The 24,123-nt window shown below is 42.0% G+C and overlaps 1 protein-coding gene across 7 annotated transcripts in view; it reads right to left on the bottom strand.

The window, feature by feature from the left end:
* SLC17A1 (solute carrier family 17 member 1) overlaps nt 1–20,688 on the bottom strand; it is a 156,522-nt gene extending 135,834 nt beyond the window's left edge. For 5 of the 7 annotated variants that reach the window (XR_006780155.2, XR_015722530.1, XM_045800472.2 and 2 more), the window contains exons 1-10: nt 20,191–20,349; nt 19,008–19,087; nt 13,385–13,557; nt 7,886–8,119; nt 7,714–7,801; nt 7,259–7,345; nt 1,864–1,982; nt 1,601–1,762; nt 491–623; nt 253–400 (exon numbers count right to left, since the gene is read on the bottom strand). Coding sequence is in view for 5 of the 7 variants with exons in the window: in XM_045800472.2 (XP_045656428.1) it covers nt 253–400; nt 491–623; nt 1,601–1,762; nt 1,864–1,982; nt 7,259–7,345; nt 7,714–7,801; nt 7,886–8,119; nt 13,385–13,557; nt 19,008–19,041 (1,178 nt within the window). In the remaining 2 variants the exon portion in view is untranslated. The other 2 variants (XM_045800474.2, XM_045800473.2) reach the window with 2 other exon arrangements.
* Between the last annotated feature and the right edge of the window lie 3,435 nt (nt 20,689–24,123).

Here is a 24,123-nt window from a genome sequence, read left to right as displayed (position 1 = left end):
TAAAACGGAACCTTCTGACCTCAGAATCTGTGCTCTGAATCTATGACATATGTTTCATATAGTGTAGCCCGGTGAGTTCAAACATTAATGTATCCTTAGGTACATAATGATTACTTACATCACATGAATGAACTGTGTTGATGTTGCTTCTGGAAGCATTTTGGCCTGCTGGCCACGAACTCCAACAAAAGAGTCGGAATCTTAAAACACCCTGGAGGGCTTGGCTACAAGAAAGAGATTTCTAAACCCTACCTGGGAGCAATATCCAAGCCATTTATGAGAACTCCGGCCATGCAGAAGGTTCCCGTTGAGCTGGCAAGGATCAGGAAGACGGCTGTGCTGGGAAAGCTGAAGCTCAGGTAGAGGAGACACACGCTGAAGAAGGCGGGCAGGAGCAGCCCTGGGGAGTGACGCACACGACACCGTTAGGGGCGTCCCGGACACGGGGGCGGAGGGCCGCAGGTGCTTGAGCGACCCGGCTGTTCCTTACCTAGCGTGTTGAAGAGGTGCCGGATGGTAACTAAGCGGAGAAGATTCCTGGACAGGAAGAAGTCTGTCAGGTGACCTGATAGGATACCAAAGCTCCAGGCAAGCAGGTAGGGGAGGGCCGACAGCAGCCCGTTCTGGGAAGTAAATGTTAGCGTGAGGGTGAGTGTGATCGGTAGAGTCATGCCTGTGCTAAAACTCAGTACCTAAAATTTGTGCTGCCATGCCAGCAACCACCAACGTGCAACCCCAGAGTTCCCGCTTGGGGCCACACCTCCCAAAAGAAAGGGGAGAAAAGTTTTGGGGTCAGGAAGAGTTATCTGAGTCAGTCTAGTTTTCTCTTCTTAGTGTCACGGGACCTGAAAGTACTAGAGAATCGAGATCAGAAGACCAGTGTCGGGAATGGGGAATGCGGGCCCTGGGCAAGACAGTAGACCTAGTAATGACAGCAATTACAGACAATCGTATGGTGCTTATTCTGAACCGCTGCTCGTAATCCTTTCAACCCGTCCATGGTCTCATGGAGGATAACACTGAATCAGAGAGCGCTTGGCCCCGAGGCTGGGATACTGGAAGTTGGTTGATGAATGGCACTTTCAGCATTCGGTTTCTATAGGAGTCTTTCCTGGTATTATGGCCTTGAACATAAGGTTCAGGGAACAGTGATTCTCCCAAGTCAGACAAGCAATGCGAGTGCCCATCCTTTCAAAGCAAGACCCAAGTCATGGGTTCTCAACCCAGGACTCATTGCCCTATCCCAAGAGATAGGTTGGGTGTGAGCTGGGCAGTGTGGCAGGGTAGGATCCCGGTCTCTGTAGGGAACGATGGTGTTGAGCCTTAAGTTATACTAATTAGGGTGATCATGCAGTGAATGGGAGGTAGGGGACCCGTGGGAACGTGAGTGAGTGTGTTCTGTTGTGAGAGTGCCAGATACTGTGCCTACACCTTTTGTTCTGGGAAACGTTAGCATAAGAATTGGAAACATTGAGTCTCCAGGTACAGAATGTCAGCTAAATAGTGTAGGGGTGAGCAAGAGCTAGGATTGGAGTCATAAGAAACAAAGAAATGAGCACAGTCCTTCATAAAGTTAAAAGGAGAACACAGGTAGACTTACCTCTTTTATATTCACATGAAGCTTGGAGTTGATAAACGTCGGAGTGTACAAAAGCATGATGTTATTTGTCCAGTGAAAAGCAAAAGAACCGAAAGCAATGGCCCAGACTGGAAGAGACTTAATCATAGCTTTGATTGGCAGAGGCTGTGTCCTTGAGCTGACCTGGGGAAAAACCATCAACTGTTAGCACAGGAGGACGAGCGGGAACAGTTTCATTTGGCACAGAATCTGGGAGATACCACAGTGCAGCATCTGTGTTCTACCTGCTGGTTGAGGGAGGACAAGATGTATTCCTTCTCACTGATGCTTATACAGGGGTGGTCCTTGGGGTCATCATAGAACAGAACGAACCAGAGAAGACTTAGGGCACAGCCACAAGCACCTATCAAAGCAGGACACGTTAGAATCGAAATTTCTTCTGTCTGTAGTAAGTCTCTTTCCCAAATTCGCATTTGTCATTATCGGTCAGAGAACCTGGACCTCCTCTTTCTTCTTTAAAACTTTGCAACAAGGTTTACATGTTTGATAGTCCTCTGTATCCGCAGCTGTGTCTGCCTACAGAATGAATTTTGCAGAAAGGGCAGTAAGCCCTCTGGCCTCTCCTGATTGGGCCTCTGTATCCCTCCAGTTATCATAGCGGGACTCCCTGCTCTTAGGCCCTCATCTCTACAAATTCCCAGTGTGTCCCACCGTGAGCCCTCACAGGGCTTGACAATCACCAAGCTTTGAGAGCTAGGTCTTGGCCATGCTCCTAAGATTCAGCCCAGGCCTGAGGGATTACACACGTCCTCTGTGAGGAATCGTCTGTTAGGACAGGGAGTATGTAGTACTCATCAGTCAGTCTTCCAGAAATGCATGCATTCATCAGACAAATATTGATTAAATGCTAGTTGTATCCCATTCACTATTCTAGGTACGGGGAATGCAGCAATAAATAAAACACAAAAATTTCTGTCTTCATAGAGTTCACTTTCTAGCGGATGAGAAAGAGACGATGAAAAGTAAATAAGTAAAAGCTATCAAATGTCAGTGACGAGAGCTATGGAGGGCAGTTACAGGGGGAGGAGGTGAGGAGTGCCATACTCAGTGAAGGCTGGGACGTGGATGTGGCGCAAGGACACTCCAGGCAGAGGGAGCAGGGAGTGCCGAAGGCCTAGGCCACGAGGCCATTGCGACTGGAGAGGAAGCAAGGGGAGGGTGGGAAAGCTCGAGGACGAGAGGTGATGGGATGAGACCATGTGGAAACCTGGAGCCACTGTAAGATCTTAGAGTTCTACAGCGCTCTTTAAACAACGTTAAAAGGACGTTTCGACCATATACTATTTCCGTGTCATTCTGTGATCTGAGAACCCAATCCCAAGGTGAAATGTAAGTGGAGAGGAGTGAATATCTAATAAATACATGTACATTTCAATATATTATTTTAGTCAACTCAGAAACTCATATGGGGCTATTAGCTCTTTTTCAAAATGATGTTCAGAAAGGTCTGCATCCTTGCCCAGGGACACATGGCTAATCAGTGGTAGCTGACACTTAGCATGAATTGTATTTTCAGGGCAGGAGTACAGTCCTCGAGGAACTGAGGAAACAGCCTGGGGCAGAGCTTTGAAGAAAGACAAGAGTTAATGGCAAGTGGAAGAGGCTGAGTCTGCAAAAGACTGAGACGGAATGGCCAGAAGCACAAAGCCCAGAGCAGGGAGCCAGGCAAAGGCCCCACTTGTGATGGATTGATTGAGAGCACAGGTCAAGCACAGGTGGACTGAAGAGCTTCCACTTGCTTTAAGGGAGGTTTGGCTATTGGTGAGGCCTGCGGCAAGACTATACATGGAAACTCACACGAATGTTTAAAAGTTGTAAATGAAGTTATGGGTTTGTTAAGAAACTTAAATAAAATATGTCTTCTCATCCTATATTGACAAAAATGTAACTTCAAAATGACTTCTGGTTTCTGACCCAGCATGTAAGGAACTTGAGAGTCCTCCCTCCCATCCTCATGACAAGAAACATGGTGAACAAAGTAAAAATCAACAACTCTTCTTTGATCCATTAGAGAATTGAGGTCATAGAGCAAATTCCTGTACCCAAAATCGGAGAGACAGGTGGATACAGAGAATTACAACTTCCTGGAACAGAACCCAGAAACAGAAAAGGGCATGGGAACCAGTACCAGGGTGGGAAAACCTGGCAATTGATTAATTGCAGTAGGCTGTGTGGACAGGTTTGTGAGGTAAAAAGTCTGGGTTGGGGGAGTCCTGGATGGACCCTCATACTTTTGTGAGTGAGTTTTACCTCCAGGAGACCTAACCAGGTTCTCACAGTGAAGATCAGAGAAAAATCCCTACATCCTTTCAGCAGGGGAAAGGAAAAGTAGCTGTTTTGAATGATCTCTAGAGCATCCTATTCTTAACAAAGCCTACTGTCAAGGGAAACTTCTACCGGAATCTAATCAGCTTAAGGGAAGGGAAATACCCAACTGCAACCCCCTCTGGCCTCCCTGTCTTACATAATGGGAGGAACACTGGGAAGGACTTCTGAAGGTGAAGCCCAGAGGCTCAGGCTCACCAAAAGACCGAAACTAATCGTCTGACTGTAGAACACTGTCTTCCCCCCCACACCTTACCACCACGTCAGTAGTTTCCCTGTATGTAAATGCAGATGAGGAAACTGTATGTGTCAAACCTTAAGAAGTCTATGAATACATAAAAACAGAGAGGAAATTACAGCCTCTGAAACGTAGAGCTATAGCAAACAGTGAGCAATGCCCAACCCCTAGCCAAGCCAGATAAACACAAAACCTCACACGGAAAGACTGCTTCCCTTCCTCTAATCTAGCACATCTCGTTGAGCTTCCAACAACAACAACAAATCACAAGGCATACTAAAAGACAAAAAAAAAAATGTAGTTTGAAGACAGCAAGCATTGGAACTGATTCAGAAATGCTGGAGACACTGGAATTATCAAATCAAGAATTTAAAACAACTGTGATTAATAATGCTGAGAGCTCTTATGGAAAAAGTGGACAACATACAAGAATGTATGATTCATGTAAGTACACAGATAGAAACTCTAATAAGAAAATCATGAGGAAATGCTAGAAATCAAAAACACTAACCTAGAAATGAAGAATGCCTTTAATGGGGTCATTAATACACTAGGCATGGCCAAGGAAGGAATCATTGAGCTTGAAGAAATGTCTGTAGAAATTTCCAAAACTGAATTGCAAAGAGAGAAAAAGAATTAAAACGACAGGTATCCAAGAATTGTGGGACAATTACAAAAGGTGTAATATATTCATTACGGCACTATCAGAAGGAGAAGAACGAGAACACAACAGGAGAATTGTCTGAAGGAATAATTAGCGTCTTCCAAAATTAATGATAGACACCAAATCACAGACACAGGAAGCTCAAGAGAACACCAACAGGATAAATACAAAAAAATTTACGCTGAGGCATATCATATTCAAACTACAGAAAATCTAAGACAAAGAAAATTTTTTAAAGAAACCCAAAAAAGAATGAGATTTCAACTTAGAATTCTTAGATGCCACTGGTCACAAATCCCTGGTCGCTGTGGTCTGAGGCTTGACCTCCTGTTCCTACCCAGATCCTATCCCACCCACAAGAAATTTTGATTGGTTATGTGTAGAAATTCTTGCCTTCCCCATCATGCTCCACTTACATCTTCTGCAAGCAGTTTTGCCTGCCCCTCGTTGGCCAAATCTAAATTCAGTGGATGTGCAGAAGAGTCCTGCCAGGTCTGAAAAGCCTTGGTGGTTTTTGAGCAAACAGTTCTGGGAGTCATGACTAGGAGTGATGGCCATGGGCTCTGAAGAGTGTATAATCTCGACCTCACAAACTCTATGCAGAGGGCCTGGCTGGAGGGGGCCCAGAATGGGTTCAGTGCAGAATCAGGGCAGCTCTGATAGAAGCCGTAAGTGATCTCATCGATGATGACAGGACACCTGGGTGGCTCAGTTGGTTAAGCGACTGCCTTCGGCTCAGGTCATGATCTCAGGGTCCTGGGATTGAGTCCCACATTGGGCTCCCTGCTCAGTGGGGAGCCTGCTTCTCCCTCTGCCTGCTGCTCCCCCTGCTTGTGCTCACTCTCTCTCTGACAAATAAATAAATAAAATCTTAAAAAAAAAAAAAAAAGGTGTTTCAATGGCAGAATGGGTCAGACATGAGTCAGACGTTGAGAAGTCTGGGAGGTTGGGGCAGTGGGTACAGACAGTTTGAGCAATAATTTCCACCGTTGAAAGGGAGGTGACATGAGAGAGAAGGCAGGGGGGAAAGGGAGCCATTTTAGAGATTTGAGGAGACTAGAGAAGTTTGAGATAATTGTGGAGGGAAACACAGCAGAATGGATGTCGTTTTAAGCACAAATGTGAGCTTGTGAACCTATTTGCTCCTTTGGGAACTTTTCTCCAGCAATTAGGAGCTGCTCAAAGGCAGACGTTATTTTGTTCTTTAAAGCAGTGTGGATTTGGATTTCTTTCATTTTATTGAGAATAACCTTCAAATGGAACGAAACTTCTTGGTTTTAGTCTTGCCTCTGCCATGAACTGGGGCCAACCATTTTGGCTCTGTGGGCATGGCGAGACGCCTCGTGGTAAAGACTGGTGGAGGCAGACGCCTGGATCCCTACCCCGCTACCCTCTGAGCCCTTCCCCCGGTTCCAGGTGCCTCCATAGGAGGTGGTTCATGGGAAGGCTGCTGTCCTGAGCTTCACGGAGGCCCCCATGAGAGCTGCAAATGCCATAGGTTGCCATACGCATGTTTGTGACGTTAGAATAGGAATACACCATGAGCGTTGGAGGTCATCCAACCTTTGATCAGCACTGTTAGGCAGCATTAATTACCGAGCTTGTCGTTCATGGAGGCAAACCTCACCTCCCTGTAATTTCTGCTGGTTGGTTTTACTTTTGTAATACAGAGCAGGTGTGCATTTCTCTTCTATGCATGCTCTCTCAAGTTTTCTTTTTACCAGGCTAGACAGTCCCAGTTTTTTAGGCCCTTTCCTGGTGCAGCGTTTGGGTCCTCTCACTACACTGATCGTTACTCACTACCGGAGACTAATTTAGTGATGAAAAGCAATGGCATCTGGAGGCCGGAAGGCATGTTTTCATATTAGGGCTTCGCCATTTGCTCAGTGCTCATTGGATATCTTCCGTTCGTCCCTCTAGACCCACTCCTCGCCCTTCGGTATCCTGCACTGGTCACAGATGGCTGGCTTGAATGAACATTAACAGGCCTCTGGGTCGACTGTGTTCTAGACTGATTTGGCAAGCAGCCCGAGAAGAAGGTAAGGAAGAGAGAGTTGAGTGGGACTGAGGTGTCTTCCCTTATGTATCTCCTTCCCAGCATTGCTTCAGTCTGTATGGTCCTTTTCATGAACAATAGTGGGTCATCCCTTTCCCCCAGGGGTTTCAGATAAGGGGTATGGATCTCTAGTACTTACATTATAGAATTGCGGACGTTACGTACAATAACAAGTAATGTGAAATTAAGGAATATTGACTTCTGTCTTTCCTTCAATAAGATTCATGATTTTAAATGTCATTAGCTTTATATAAATTATTACACTATAGTCAGTTTTTATTTTTAATTTTTTTTCAACTCTGAATAATGACTGGGATATTATAGAAAGAGACTTACCAAAAATATAGAAGACCATGGGCCAGCCCAGGGATTGGCAGATGAATCCAGTCACAAGCAGAACAATGAAGGACCCCAGCAGAATTCCTAATCAGAGAGTACAAAAAACACCCTTAAGGAATACAGGCATCTGAGAATAGAGAGAATGTAGCCTCATGGTAGCAATAAAAAATGTGCAGTGAAATACACATGTAAAGCATAACACTGAGAAGAAAAGAATAAAATATTCACTTTTCTCTTTTTTTTTTCCTGTTGTTTGAGATAAAGAAGACCTTTCTTCATTCTAGACCTTTCTTCATTCTAGACAGTTTCCATTTCTTTAAAGCAAGGAGGCTGAAGCAGATGGTTTCCAAAGCCCTGGACACTTCAAAACACACATCTTTTACAGATCTAGGAAAAACATGCTAGAATGACATGACAGCAGGATTCAACCGTTTTAAGCCCTACGTCATTACCTGATAGACTCAGGGAGGTGAGTCGGCCTCGTTCCAAGGGAGGAGCCCACTTGACCCACATGACGTGCTGAGCTATGGATACCGACCCCTGAAATTAGAAGGATTGGGTCATGTGATCTCTGATACTTTCTGTGAATTTAAACCCTGTTCAGTTTTTGCATTATCTTAGTACCTGGGCTGCTCCCTGGGCTACTCGGCATGCCAGGAGGAAAGCTTCTCCACCTCCAGCTGCCATTGGCATTAACAGGCTAAGGAGAGAGCTGAGGAACAATGCAACGCCGATCATTTTCTTGATGGAATATCTTTCAGACAAGTATCCGACAGGAATTTGTGTGATGAGTACACCATAGAAGATGGAACTGAAGATGATGCCCTGGATTTTAGGATTCCAGTTATACACGGGGTTCTGAAAGACACAAGGAGACACATGGAGCCACTCTGCATCCTGGGAGTTACTGTGATATTCAGGGATGCAGGAGACCTGGTCTGCCAGCCCACTCAGCGTACAGGAGCTCCCCTCTGCCTCATTCTCGATCATGGGAGCTTTGCTGTTCCTTTCTAACATCTTTTCCTGTGTGTACTGACATGTAACAGTAGTATCTTCGACTATAACGTAAAGTCCATGCAGTCAAGGGCACCCTCTGTCGCCCCAGGACAGCAGGGACACTCAAGACTTGTTTCTTGAACATCGCTACCCTGCGTGTCAACCCTTCCATAGAGTGCTAGGCCCACCGCAGTCATGAATGTCCTCCTGCCTTTATTCCTCCTCTGACTCCTCAAGTTCACCTCATTCGCAAAACAGCATTTCCCCGCATCCAGACTACCCCCAGAGAGAAGAAACAGTGGTAGATCAAATCACAAAGAGAAGGTCTCAGGCTGAGCTGGAAATAATTGGATGAGACAGTGAAGGAGGAAGGCCATTTCTCTCTTTTTTTGGCTTGGTTTCTCTTCTTTTCTAAGATGTTCTAAATGTCTTGTGTTTCCGTAATCCTTCCCTGAGTTATGTCGGCTTACCCGTCTTCATTTGCTTACTGGCAGAGCATAGCCTCCTGCTGCCTGGCCGTCTGGGCCGCCAGCTCTCGTATGCTCTTCCCTGCGGTGCTCCTTCCATAACTAGAACTGCTTCACCTGCTTTTAGGCTCCTTTTGTAATTTCAGGTTACAATCTGACCTGCTCTAGGGAAACGGTTTTCTGGTGAGTCTTCATATTTTGGAATAATTACATGCTATCTTCTCTCATTTTTCTCAGCAAAGAGAATCCCTTCCTGTGGCTCACATTTGAAGACGATCAGATCCCCTGGATTACGGCGGGCGGTTCTACAGCGCCTCCACAGCGCGAGCTCCCTCCTGTTTTGCTATAGTGAAGGATTCAGTCCATGGCTCCTGTGAGTAGCCATTTCTCTAAAACATGGGGTTCTCAATATTTAAACCAAAGCAGTGGAATACTACAAATATTTACAGAATATAATTCAAGAGAAAATTTAGATAAAAAGTTTAACAGATTTTTGAGGTGCAAATGACACGATAAACCTCATGTTCAACCTTTGGCGTGAAGTGTACAACTCGATACATTTTTAATTATGTGTATACTCGTGAAACCATCACCACAATCAAGGCAATTAATATATTCTCCCCCTCCAGAAGTTTCCTTACTTCTTTTGTAATTCCTCCCTCCTGCTTTTCTCTCACCACTAATCCGCCTGTCACTATGACATAGTTTTCATTTTCTGGAAGTTTTATATAAATGGAGTCAAACACTGTATATATACAGTTTATTCCACTTAGCATACTTATTTTGAATTTCATCCATATTCTGTGTATCACTAGCTCATTTCTTTTTAGTGCTAAGTATACTCTGTTTTATGGATGTAAGACAGTTGGTGAATTCATCCATCTATTGATGAACATATTTATTGTTTCTAGTGTTGGGCTATTACAAATAAAGCTACTGTGAGCATTTATGTGCAAGTCTCTGTATGGACATATGTTTTCATTTCTCTCCAGTAAATACCTGGCACGGAATGGCTCAATCATACGGCAGGTGTGTGCTTAGCTGAAGTGATTGTACCCTTTTGCATCCTCACGAGCAATGTGAGAGATTTCCAGTTCCTCTGCGTTCTTGCCAACACTTGATACGTCCAACCTGCGTAGTGCTGGTCGTTTGAATTGGTGTGTAGTGATAAGCCTTCGTGCTTTAATTCACTTGTCCCTAATGACTCATGACGTGGAATGTCTTTTCATGAGTATTTGCCATCCATCTATGTATCTTCTTTGGTGAAATGTCTGTTCATGTTTTTCTGTTTTTGGGGTTTTTTTTTTTTGTAATTGGGCCTGTGCTTTTTGTTTCATTGTTATTGAGTTTTGATAGAATTCCTTTATTAGATATGATTTGCAAACATTTACCCCTGTCTCTGGTTTGTCTTTTTATTCTCTCAACAGTTCTTTTACAATTTGATGGAGTTCATTTTATGTTTGTTCTTTTGTGGATCATGAAAAAAAACAGGAGTTCATATGTGCGTGAGTCTATTTCTGAACTCCCTATGCTGTTTGAGTGACTATTTTTTTATAAGCTATACCACACTGTTTTGATTATTATAGCTTTATGACAAGTCTTAAAATCAAGTATGTGATTTTTTCAACAAACATTCAAAGACAATTCACTGGAAAAGAAGAGTTTTTTCAACAAATGATGCTAGAACGATGTATATCCATATGTAAAAAATAATCTTTAACACAATGTATTTAAAATTAAGTTCTAAATGAATCCTATATTTAAATGTAAAACCTGAAATTATAAAAGTTCTAGAACAAAACAATTTTTTTTGCCTTGGGCTATGCAAAGTTTTCTTAGATGTAAAAACAAAAGCGTTACCCACAAAAGAAACTTAATAGAACTTCTTTCTGCAGCAGGAAAATGAAATAGCTCAGAAACATGGATCTATATTAAAAAATGAAGAGCATCAGAAAAGAATAAATGAAGATGTAAAATATTTTCTTTTGAATCGATCTAAAAGATAATTATTTGTTTAAAGAAATAATGTAGTTGTGTATTACATTATTTATGTAATATATAATGTAATTTATATTTATTTATATATGTATTTATAGCATGTAGATAGTGAAATGAATAACAGCATTTTCACAAGAGATGGGAAAGCAAAACTGGGAATGCTGTGTTATAAGGTGTCTGCACTGCAAATTGAATCACATAAAATACTCAAACCGGGAGAAGGCAAAAAAGAGAATAAAAGGAAACAAGGAACAGATGTAACATATAGAGAACAGTTAACCAATTTTGTATTTGTCTCTTTCTTCTTTCACTTCTAACAGTTTTTGCCTTCTGTATTTTACTGCTCTGTTGTTAGGGACATGCATGTTTAGGATTATTATGCCTTTTTGGAGAACTAACTCCTTTATCACTAGGTAATACCCTTTTATTTCTAATAATCTCCCTTGCTATAAATTCTGTTTTGTCTGAAATTAATATGCCTACTTAAATTTTCTTAGGATCTTTCTTATCAAATCTGAAAATTTCTGTCTTTTAACTGGTATATATAGACCATTCACATTTAAAGTGATTATTGGGGGTGGCCGGGTGGCACAGCTGGTTGAGTGTCTGACTCTTGGTTTCAGCTCAGGTCTAATCTCAGGGCTGTGGGATCAAGACCCTCATCAGGCTCCACACTCAGCATGGAGTCTACTTGAGTTTCTCTCTCCCCTCTTCTTCTGCCCCTCCCCACCGTGCTCTCTCTCTCTGAAATAAAGAAAAATCTTAAAAATAAATAAATAAAAATACAGTGATTATTGAGGGGTGTCCAGATGGCTCAGTCAGTTAAGTGTCCGGCTCTTGATTTAGGCTGAGGTCATGATCTCAGGGTCCTGAGATCAAGCCCTGCATTGGGTTCTACTCTGGATGTGGAGTCTGCTTAAGATTCTCTCTCTTCAACTCCCTTTGCTCTTCTTCCACCTGTTCATAGGCTCTCTAAAATAAATAAATAAGTAAAGTAATCATTGATTAAAATCTGCCATCTTTTAACATTTCTTTTATGGCCGGCCTGCTGGCAATAAATTGCCTCAGTTTTTATTTGTCTGAAGTAGTCTTTAACCTCTTTCACTTTTGAGGTAATTTCATTGGATATAGAAGTCTAACTTGGCCGATTCTTTTTCTTTCAACACTTGAAAGATTGTTTTCCCTCTCTTCTTATTTGAATGGTTTCTGGTAAGAACTCTTCTGTAATTCTTATCCTTGTTCCTCTGTAAGTAAGATATTTTCCCCTCTGGCTTCATTCAGGATGTTCTCTGTGTCTTGGTTTTCTGCAATTTAAATATGTATGTCTAGTTGGTTTTTCTGGTTGTTAATTATTTATCTTCTTAGTATCCTGTTTGGTGTTCTCTGAGCTTCTTGGACTTGTGGTTTGGTGTCTGCCAGTAATTTTGGAAAGTTCTCAGCCATTAATTTTTCAGATATTACTTCTTGCCACTCTGTCTTTCTTACTTCTGGCATTCTAGCCATTTATATGTTATGTTTTTTTTTTTTCTTTTTAAGATTTATTTGAGAAAGAGAGCAGGGGAGGGGCGAAGGGAAAGGGAGGAAATCTTGAGCAGACTCCCTGCTAAGTGTGGAGCCTGACATGGGGCCAGATCTCAAACTGGGAGATCATGACCTGAGCTGAAAGCAGGAGTCTGATGCTTAACCAACTGAGCCCCCCAGGCACCCCTATACCTTTTGATATTATCCACAATTCTGGGATATTCTGTTAAGCTTCCCTCCCAACCCCTCCATTCTCTTTCATTTCAGCTTGAGAAGTTTCTATTGACCCATATAGATTCTTCCCTCAGCTGTGTTGAGACTACTTATGAGCTTGTCAAGGCACTCTTTATTAATGTTACAGTTGCCTTGATTTCTGTTTCTTTTTTATTCATTCTCATAGTTTCCATCTCAGACATTACCCATCTGGTGTTATGTGTTGCCAACCTTTTCCATTAGAGCCTTAACATATTAATTATAGTTATTTTAAATTCCCTCTGTGGGAATTCCTACATTTGTGTCATATCTGAGGCTGGTTCTGATGATTATGTAAAAAAAAAAAAATAAGATGCAGTACATTGCATATAAAGTGTTATTTTTAATGTAAAAAGGGTGAAAATAAGAAAGTATGTTCAGGTTTGCCTATGCATTCGTAACAGAACATAGGAAGAGTAGAATGAAAAAATATTCTTCCCATTCATTTCCTTTTTTTTTTTTTTTCTGTACTACATCTTCTGACAGGTAGAAACTCATTACCTTCTGGAGATGAAATTAGTGAAACATGTAAATATACTGCATATTCAAAAACTTTTAAAGAAACAGTGTGTCTTCACTTCCACTCTGGTTTGAAATGCCTGCTTTTTTCTCTCTTGTCCAAACTTCTCAATTAGGGACCCTAATGTTCGGTTTTTATTCTTCTTCACATAGAAGGGTTCACATAACAAAGCCCTTCACAAATACTAAGGCGTGCTGTAATCATGGGCCGTGTTTAGTTAGGTTACTACTAGCACGGTAGTGGAAGACTTGAACTTCTTTTTCTAATGATCACTGTTACACCAATTATGATAACATTCAGTCTCTACACAAATTAAATTAGCAAGATAGGGTTTTAAACTTGTGACTATGGATAATATTTTTCACATACCTTTATGTGGTCCAGGTGCTCCGCTGTGGAGGTGTTGGGCAAACCGTGAGGCTCTGTGCTGTTGACCATGGCCACCATTGTGAGGCTCAGACACATGCGCTGTGCCATGATTACAACGTTACAGAAATGCAAGAGGAGAGATAAGCCATAGCGGAAGGAACAAAAACTTGGAACTAAGAAGTAAAACAGAAAATGTCCATTGTTAACACAGCTGAGATAAAACCATACAGCAGCTTTAGGAAGGGTACTCAGAGATTTGAAACCATATATATATTGAATCAATTATATATACCATATATATATATATATATATATATATTCAAGTATAGCTGACATACAGTATTATGTCATGGAACCCTAGATACTAGTTTAAATTTGTTATTATTAAATTAAATTTAAAATTTTATTGTACTTAATGGCCTTTAAGAAATTACGATACAATAATGAGCTGTGTGATTGATATAATAGTCCCATACCTCCCTACGATACAATTCCAACAAGAATCTCTTAGAAAATTAAACCAGTCCTCTAGATACTTTGTCTCATGCTTGTTTTAAAGGGACAACTTACAAATACTCTGGGTTAGTCTTAGAAGTAATTCCCCTTAATAACAGCAAAGACTTTCTTTCAAGGAAACTGTTTCATTCTCTAAATTTGAATCAATAGCGTATGAATGGTCATATAAGCACACTGCAGAGAAAAATTGCATTTAAAAATGTAATGTACTTATTGAGGTAGTTTCAAGCTAGAATAATCAGTGTAGTGTTGGTGTAAGGCCAAACAAATTCATCAATGAAAGAGAGTAGGGGTCTAAAAACAGATACATAGACATGGTCAAACGCTTTTGAAGGAGGAAAGTAAAGTCTTTTTCAACAAACGGCATTTTCCCAAGAGAAATAGCAACATAGGTCTACAAAAAGACTTGTACCAAAATGTTTATAGCAGCTTTATTCAAAATAGCTGAATGTTTAGAGCAGATGAACATACCGTGTTATGTTAATACAATAGACATTACTCAAAAATAAAAAGGAAGGAAGTAGACACTCAGCAATCGGGATAAATGTCAACAAAGATATGCTCAGCCTAAGAAGCTAGACACCAAAAAAGTACATACTGGAGAGATTTATTTTTATGAACCTAAAAACAGCCAAAATTAATTTGTATGTTTAGATAGTATAACAACAATTCCTTCAAGGCAAGAGAACCAGTAAAAACCTAATGGGATTTTAATGTAACATTCTAAGAGTCTTGCTCACAAGTCTGTGCATTTGTCAGAACTCATCTAAAGGTACATCTAAGATCTGTGATTTTATTGTATGTAATTATACTTCGATAAATCTTGAAAACATATTGAGAAACTATGATCACATATCAGATCGGCATAGATCCAAAAGCACATTTGTTGGCCAGTCCCCAAAAAGAGAAGAGAGAACCTCCATTGCTACAACCCAATTATGGGGGATAATTTGGTGTCTCTTTAGTTATATTTTTTAATTGCCTGTGGTTGGTGTAAAGAAATGAATTAGACTTTTAAAGATAGATACTCTAGCCAGCCAGCCAGCCAAAAGTTGCTGTTCTTTCTAAAATACATCTGCAAATTTGGGGAGGTTTTCTATGTTGGGAATATGGAAATAATGATGATTTTATTTCTTCTTTTGTTATCCTCGGATCTTTAATTTCAGATTCTCCTTGGATCAGAACCACCAGTGTATTGTTAACTGACCAGGCATCCCTGGGCTTTATACCATTGTTCCTCATTTACACGGATTGGTTCTTATGTTTCCACATTTTAGATAAGTCTTTGTTGAAGGTTCTGTTGTAGATAGGCTTTACAAAGTGTGTTCGTTTTCTATGGTTGCGTAAAAACTTCCACAAACGTAATGGCTTAAAACAACACCCATTTATTAACTCACAGTTTTGTAGGTCATAGTGTTAAGCATGGTGTGGTTGGGTTTTCTTTTCTTTTCTTTTTTTAATAATAATTTTTTATTATGTTATGTTAGTCACCATACAGTATATCCCTAGTTTTTGATGTAAAGTTCCATGATTCATTACTTGCGTATAACACCCAGTGCACCATGCAGTACGTGCCCTCCTTAATACCCATCACCAGCCTATCCCAGTCCCCCACCCCCCTCCCCTCTGAAGCCCTCAGTTTGTTTCCCAGAGTCCATAGTGGTTGGGTTTTCTGCTCATGGTCTCAGAGGCTAAAAATCAAGGGTTCAGCCCGAATGAGTTCTCAGCTGAGGGTTCTAAGCAAGGATCCATTTCCATTCTCATTCAGGGTATTGGAAGAACTCCGTGTTCCGTGGAGGCAGTACTGAGGTTGCTGGCGCCCTGCCGGCTGGGAGCTGCTTACAGCCCCAAGAGGCTGTTCCTGTGACTTGTCACATGGCCCCCTCCAGCTCCAAATCAGCAAGAGTCTCTCTTACGTTGAACTCTCTCACACTTTGAATCTAACTGCTTGGTCTCCAACCTCTAGACCCAGATTTAAGGGCTGGGTAATTTCCTGGATAATTTCCCTATTTTAAGACCAGCTGATTTGGGACCCTATTTAAATCTGCTAAATCCTGGGGCGCCTGGGTGGCTCAGTCGTTAAGCGTCTGCCTTCGGCTCAGGGCATGATCCCAGGGTTCTGGGATAGAGTCCCACATCAGGCTCCTCTGCTGGGAGCCTGCTTCTTCCTCTCTCACTTCCCCTGCTTGTGCTCCCTCTCGCTGGCTGTCTCTCTCTCTGTTAAATAAATAAAATCTTTAAAATAAATCAATCTGCTAAATCCCTTCAGGCAGCACCTAGCTTAGTGTTTGCCTAAGTAACTAGCGGAAGGTGCTTATACACCGGGGTAACCTTAGGATTCTGGCTACCACCGCCCACCTTCTGGTCCTTAAAGATTCATATTCATCCCACATGCAAAACATACTCACCCCCTTCCAGGGCTCCTTAAAAGTCTCATCTCCTAATACAGTCTCAGCTCAACTCTGTCTCCTCCTCAAAATCTCACCAGCCCAAAGTCACAGATCTTACCATCCAAATCATCTACAACAGATGTGAAGGAGGTTCACGCTGGAGTGTGATATTTCTGTATCTGTGGACTTGTGAAAGGAGAGGCAAGCCCTCTGCCCCCAGTACTCCTGCCATACAGTGGGGGGCAGACATTGCATAATTGCTGCAGAAGTTCCAGTTCCAGAAGGGGGGAGGGAGGGTAAAAGGGTATTGCTGACTCGTAAGGGTTTTGCAGGTCAGCTAGACAATTGTTGGGTGTACTGCTAAGTGGATTTACACTGATGCCTGGAAAATTCGTGTTCTGGACTGATCTCCCTTTGTAAACAGATAAAAATATTAGATGAAATATATTTAAAATAAAATATTTCAGGGCACATGGGTGGCTTGGTTGATTAAGCATCTGACTCTTGATTTCAGCTGAGGTCATGAGCTCAGGGTCATGAGATGGAGCCCTGCATTGGCTCCATGCTGGACATGGAGCCTTCTTGAGATTCTCTCTCCCTTTCCCTCTGCCCCTCCCCCCTCTAAAAATCAATCAATCAATCAATCAGATAAAATATTTCATTAAAAGTATGGATGATGTGCCAGAAAAATGAAATATTCAGGCCAGCAGTTCAGTGGAAACAGGCTCCTCAAAGCATGAACTGATCATTGAAGGCCGATTTTTCCCAGAGACATTTAATACCAGCTTTTTAAAATTTGTTTTTGTTTTTGTTTTTTGCTTCCCAGAGCACAGGGACAACAGGAGTCAAATGCCAATGCCCTGGCAATGGGAGGGTCTAGTAAGAGACCCTCTTCTCAGACACTTAGTTGCCAAAGACCTACTGGCTCAGTGAGGGCTGAACACACCGACGCCCACCTTGCCAGGGAGACTGCAGAGACTTGCCTGGGTGAATGAGCCCTGGAGCTCAGCAGAGGGAAGAAAACAATTCCGTCATCAGGCAGTGCTTCCTTTGGCTTGCGGTCTAAACCTCACTGTCCTCGGGCATCAGAAAAAAACCTCTCCAACCACACAGCTATGCGCGCACACTGAGGATGGCCTGCTCCAGAGCTTTCTAACCTAATCTTTAAAATCAAAAGGAAAGTGAATGGACCTGGAAAACTAACAGAAACGCTGTGGGAAGAGGTCCCTGGAGGAGAGGGGGAAAAATCCTTCCAGGGAGCAAAGGGGAGGCAGTCCTCACCAGAGAAGGACTTGATGTCATTGTCAGTTAGGGATGCCCTTTCGAGTTTATTCACTGTCTCCTCCACATTGCTCCAGGAAGAACATGAATTAATTCTAAAGAAGCCTTGAGTTAAAAAGTAAACCAAGAGAAAGAGGATCTGAAGTGCTTGGGATGAGCAACACCAAGATCGTGTGTGTCCAGCTCATGGACGGTTAGAGCCAAAGTTACACCCCTAGGGTATTTATCAAAAGAGAAGAAAGACTTCAAAGACAGAAAATTAACAAAGGAACAAATCCAAAGAACTGAAAAGGAAGGAAATGTTAAGAAAAAGGGCAGAAATCAGTGATATATATACCTCTCTATATATGTCTATATCAGTTTATATGCTTCATATGTTTATATGTTTTGTATATTTGTATATAAATTTGAATATAAATTAAATGGGCAATAGAAAACTATCAAAATCACTAAATATCAAAAATAATACAAGAAGAAATTTAGAAGTTAATAGACCACTCGTCTTTACGTGAATTTAAAAAGAGTATAACTTACTGCCCACTCCCTCTCCTGGGATTGTGTTCCCCATTACATGCACGTAACTCTAAGACAATAGCGGTAATTTCTTATTGTCCTTCCTCTGCCGTGCTCAACATAAAGTTTGCCTAAAAAAGTTTTCAGGATACACAAAGTGCTGATGTCCAAGGATGCAGTGACTCAAGAACTTTCATCCTGCCTAGCTTCCGTCCAGGGATCTGTCTCTTTCTCCTCGAGATGGAACAAAATAGTGCACCTCTTTCTGATCCTCTCCACCAAGTGATTAAACTGACAAGTACACAAGAATCAAAACTACTTACAGTATATGAATTCTTTTTATTTGGGGTTTTTCTAATGGAAAACTATAGCAGGACTAATTTTTTTCACCTCCTTTCCTGAACATTTCTAAGACCCTTTATATGTTTTTTTCTAAGCTTGCATTTATTTATTTATTTATTTGTCTGTTTATTTATTTATTTTAGAGGTAGAGCAAAAGCCAGGGAAGGGCAGAGGCAGGGGGAGAAAGAGAATCTTAAGGACTTGGGGCTCAATCCCACAACTCTGAGATCATGACCTGAGCCAAAATCAAGAGTCGGATGCTCAACTGATTGAGCCACCCAGGCACTCCTAATCCTTTATATGTTTTTATAGGAAAATCCTCTCACCTAGAATCTATGTCTTTTTTTTTTTTTTTAAGAGAGAGAGAGCTCTCATGCACGTGGGGCAGAGAGAGAGAATCCTAAGCAGACACCACGCCCAGCACTGAACCCTAGGCGGGGCTCAGTCCCACGACCCTGAGATCATGATCTGAGCCAAAATCAAGAGGCAGAGGCTTAACTGACCAAGCCATCCAGGTGCCCCTATGATGTCATATTTAAGAAGGAGAAGGCGTATGCAGTGGGATAGAAAATGATTTCTACCTTTCCTGGCAGGGAACTGGCTATCCATTTGCATAAGGGGTTCCGGTTTCTTCTCTTCTTGCTGAAGGGTTTGGTCTCCCCTGCAAGTGTAAAACACATTGGTGTCAGCATGATGCAGGGAAGAACTGACCGAAAACCACCCAGTCCTCCTTCCTGATGTAAAACCTGCTTCAGAGGGAGGCTTGCTCTGCACACAGTACCGATCTAACTGGACCATGTGCTTCCTTTGACATGGCGCTTTTATGCTTTTCTAGTTGACTAAAAATATACAGGCTCCCCCGAAAACTATTAAAAAAGAACAAAACCCCTGCCCAACCCATCATTCTATGTCCAGTGAAAATATCCCTCAAAAGTGAAACAAACACACACCGAGGGAATTCACTGACAGTGGACGTGCCCTGCCAGGAATGTTAAAACATGTTTTTCAGGCAGGAAGAGATTGCTCAAGGTCAAACTTGAATGCACCAAAAGAACGTTGGAAAAGGAATAAGTAAAAGCAAAATAAATTATTGTTCTTATATCTCAATAGGGCTGAAGAATAACTCTCTGTGTATGAATTTGGCCTCCTCGAGGAGAGCCAGGTCAGCCTCGCACACCCTCCTCCCTGGACACAGCAGCCACTGCGCTAACAGGCGCTGGTCGTGTGCTCGCTACACCTGGAGCCTCAGCCACATCGGTTCGTATGACCAGATGCTCAAAGGACAAGTTCCTAAGGTTGGATTTGCAAAATATTTTGAATGAGCAGCTGGTCCACCACCAGTATCCCATGCTGAAACTTCTTCTGTTTATTTCAAAACACACACATACACAAACACACACACCCACATACCACACACATGTGCTCTGTGCACACGTATGTAAACTACACACACCACACCACACACATCACAAACATACTTATGCACACCACAGACACCCCACACCACTCGCAGATACACAGCACTATCCAACACACACCACATGCTTCTCCTTCCTCGACTCTCTGCACAACTGTCCACCTCACACAATCCCTAGAAATATGTTCTGTTTACTTTTCCTCAGGAAGAATCTGTGGAAATCGGTTCTTCCTCCAAACTCCCCGAGCTTGCTAAATACCCTTGATAAGATCTTTAACAGAGAAGCCCCCTTATCACTCTGGAGAATTGTTCATTTCGTTTAGTAGCAATGTAAGCGTAAGACTGACCTGACTCAGGACAGACAAGCGATTCCTTCTCCCCTGTGAAGCCTTTGAACTTTAATAAGTACTGCATTTCTGGATTTGCCAATTTTAGCCCCATTAATCCTTCACCCAATCCTTCGACTTTATTATGTCAAAGTTAAAAGGCTTAATTTTTAACTTCACTTTTACCTTTCCTTGAATCTTCAGGTAAGAAGGGTGAGTCTTACAATCTTCCAGTGGACTGGAAATCTCTTGGAAATCTGCCATCAAGTTCATGACCATATAGCCAGACATCGCTGGTCTCCTCCTGCCAGGAGGGCGAACCAGACTGTTGCATAAGTGCTCCCAGGGTAGATGTTGTCTCTTGAGCATGGCTCTGGGTATGCAGTACTCTTCTGACAGGAAGGCTATGGCCTTTTAAATGCCCCATAAATGTCCTATTAGCTTTTTGCCTTTCTGTCTTCCTTTTTTCCCTCCTTTTCCTTCTCTCTGCCCTGTCCTTCTCCTCCCCCGCCCTTCCCTTTCAGTCCCTTCCCTCCTCTCCCCTTCCCCTCTCTCTCTTTTCCAAAGGCCACACCTGCCCAACATTCAAGCTACTCAGAGAGAGGTACATCTTATGAAGGTATATCCTCCAAAGGAAGGGACATCCCCCCATAGCTTCTGCAATGACTAGGCTCTCCTGGTTCTGCCACCCAACCATAGTGATACCCAGGAACGTTTTTACCTTGGAAGTCTTTAAAGGCAACCTACTGATCAATAGGAACATCTAAACCCTTAAATCAGGGATTTTGCATGATATGTAGTTTCTTACATTCTTAAGCATTTTTTAAAAGATGTGTTATTATACTTACGAAGTGTCTAATACATGTTTGCCACATAGCAGATACTCTATTAATTGACCCAGTCATTTTCTCTCTAAAGAAACACTGAAAAACTTTAACCTATTTGCCCAAAATACTCTGATGTCTTATATATCAGTTGGATTTTTTCTTTGTGAGAAATCCAGGTTCCAGCTATTCCTGCATGTTTGTACAGCTTGATGACAAGGCTGGCAGTTTCTCGCCTTCTCCGGCCTTCTAGTGATTGAGAGCCCCAGATCAGCTGCTCAATGTCCATATTTTAAATAAACAGCATTCCCATCCGGTGTCAATGTCTCAGGTTCTCGTTACTGATTACCCAGGGGGAACGATCTTGTGTGCTGGCCCTAAAGCTTCATGTTGATCTGTGATATGCTCGGAAATCATTCTGGATTCTACCTCTGGATTCTGTGTTTCTCACTAAGTTGTTTTTTTTTTTTTAAGATTTTTTTAAATTTATTTATTTGACAGAGATAGAGACAGCCAGCGAGAGAGGGAACACAAGCAGGGGGAGTGGGAGAGGAAGAAGCAGGCTCATAGCAGAGAAGCCTGATGTGGGGCTCGATCCCATAGCGCCGGGATTACGCCCTGAGCCGAAGGCAGACGCTCAACCGCTGTGCCACCCAGGCGCCCCCTTACTAAGTTTTTAAATGTTACATTGTGTACGAAATTTCTGAACATACAAGAAACATAGAACAGTTTAATGTAACTATGCCCATTAACCAGCTTCAACAATTATCAATATTGGATATATATATATAATATATATATATATATCTCCAATGGTGGTTTTCTGTAGTATTTTAAAGTGAATCTCAGATATTATGTGATTTCTCCCATAAAAAGTACAGCATTGGTATATACTCATTACTGCTTTAAAAAACATAACTAGCATGCCATCAGCGCATCTTTTTTATTTTAAGATTTTATTTATTTATTTGAGATAGAGAGTGAGCGAGAGAGCAGGAGCAGGGGAGCAGAGGGAGGAGGATCAGTAGACTACCCGCTGAGCAGGAAGCCAACGTGGGGCTCGATCCCAGGATGCTGGGATCATGACCCGAGCCGACTGAGCCACCCATCAGCGCATCTAATAAGTAATAATCTCTTAATATCATCTAATAGCTAGTCATTATGGATATGTTTCCAATTGCTTCAGAGTTATCCTTTTATACTTTATTTATTTAATATTTGATTTATTTAAATGAAGATCCAAACAAGATCCCATAACTGTTAACGGCTCTCACCTCTCTTTAACTCTGTCACCATTCCTTCCTTCACTTCATATTTGCTGTTACGTAAAAACAACAATAGTAACAAAACAGGGTCATTGCAGAATGACTCTCATGACTGATTTGGCTCATTGCTTCCTTTTAGTGTCATTTGATAAATTCTTTATCCCTTATGTCCCGGAAACTGCTGGTGCCTGGAGAGGCTTGCTTGGATCCAGGACAAGAATACTTCATGGGGTGCTGGATACGGCCACAGGGGCAGCTTGGCTCATTTGTAGTGAGATAAGATTGCTCAGTGGGTTCAGATCTTCTCAGCTTGATTTATCCACTAATGAAGTTCTCATCAACCTTCACCTGTGGACTTTGACGGTTGTTAGTAAATGCTGCCTTGATCCATTATTTTATTAGAAGTTGCAAATGGTGGGGCGCCTGGGTGGCACAGTGGTTAAGTGTCTGCCTTCGGCTCAGGGCATGATCCTGGTGTTATGGGATCGAGCCCCACATCAGGCTCCTCCGCTATGAGCCTGCTTCTGCCTCTCCCACTCCCCCTGCTTGTGTTCCCTCTCTCGCTGGCTGTCTCTATCTCTGTCAAATAAATAAATAAAATCTTTAAAAAATTAAAAATAAAAAAGAAGCTGCAAATGGTGTTTTTCTAATTCTATTTTGCCTTCTTCATGTAGGAACTGGAGTCTTCTACAAAATAAGAAACTTACTTAATTGAATATTTGGTTACCCTGAAATACAGATTTAATAGGAAAGCCAGGGGCGCCTGGGAGGCTTAGTCAGTGAAGCGTCTGCCTTTGGTTCAGGTCAAGATCCCAGAGTCTTGAGCTCAAGCCCCGCATGGGGCTCCTTGCTCCACAGGGAGTCTGCTTCTCCCTCTGTCCCTCCCCACTTCTTGTGTGCACCCTCTCTCATACATAAAAAAATAAATAATAAATAAATCTATCTATCTTAGAAAAATAAGAAAGCCAGGATACTTTATGAAGTTGTAGGATAGTAATTTACTGCCTTAGAAAAGTTGACCAAGGAAAGTTATGATTTCATGTGTTTTACTTGATGTGTTTCAATCTGTTGAGTCCCTGGTTTTTGATGCTTAAATTGTCCCTCCTTTGGCCAGTAGGAAGCTCCTCAAGCCAGTTTCTATCTATGAAGACCTGACCCCAGCTGTCTGGGATAGCTTCCATGTTTTCTAACACATGCACATGTGCACACACACACATTCCAGGCTCCTCTAGTGTATTTCCTGTCCTTGAACCTGGACTTTCTTACAGAGTGCCGGTTCCTTTCAGTAGCAGATAACATCGGAGACCACACCCCAAACATCGAGGTACTCCTTGCTCCTAGGTCTCATTGTTTCTAGGCCCTTTTGGTGGAAGAACTTAAAAGAAGTATTTTTTTATGAAAAAAAAATTACAAATTCTACCTGATATTTCCAATTCAAATTGAATGTTATGGTGATTTTTAAAACTTCTTTGACTTTATGCTCCTGAATTTTTGTTATGCATTAAATATCTTGATTCCTAATACATAGAACTACTTTTTTGCTTTGTGATAATGTACCTATATTAATGTTCACCAGACTTCTATTAAGTGTCTCCACCAGTGACTCAGAAACTCATGGCACAGCTTCGGAACCGCAGGGGCCTCAGCACGTTGGTCATATCCATTTAGTCTCAGCAACAACATCAAGAACCTGTCATTAACAAGGTGTCTGAGTGGCCCAGTGGGTTGAGCATCTGACTGTTGATTTCAGGTCATGATCTTAGGGTCCTGAGATGGAGTCCCGGGTCAAACTCTGTGCTGAGCGTGGAGCCTGCTTAAGATTCTCTCCCTCTCCCTTTGCCCCCCACTGCTCACACACGCATGCA

The sequence above is a fragment of the Ursus americanus genome, chromosome 32 (assembly GCF_024610735.1).
Source record: "Ursus americanus isolate L20-20 chromosome 32, mUrsAme1.1.p, whole genome shotgun sequence".
NCBI lineage: Eukaryota > Metazoa > Chordata > Mammalia > Carnivora > Ursidae > Ursus > Ursus americanus.
Note: the sequence above shows the minus strand (reverse complement) of the source record. Positions and strands in the feature narration are given on the sequence as shown.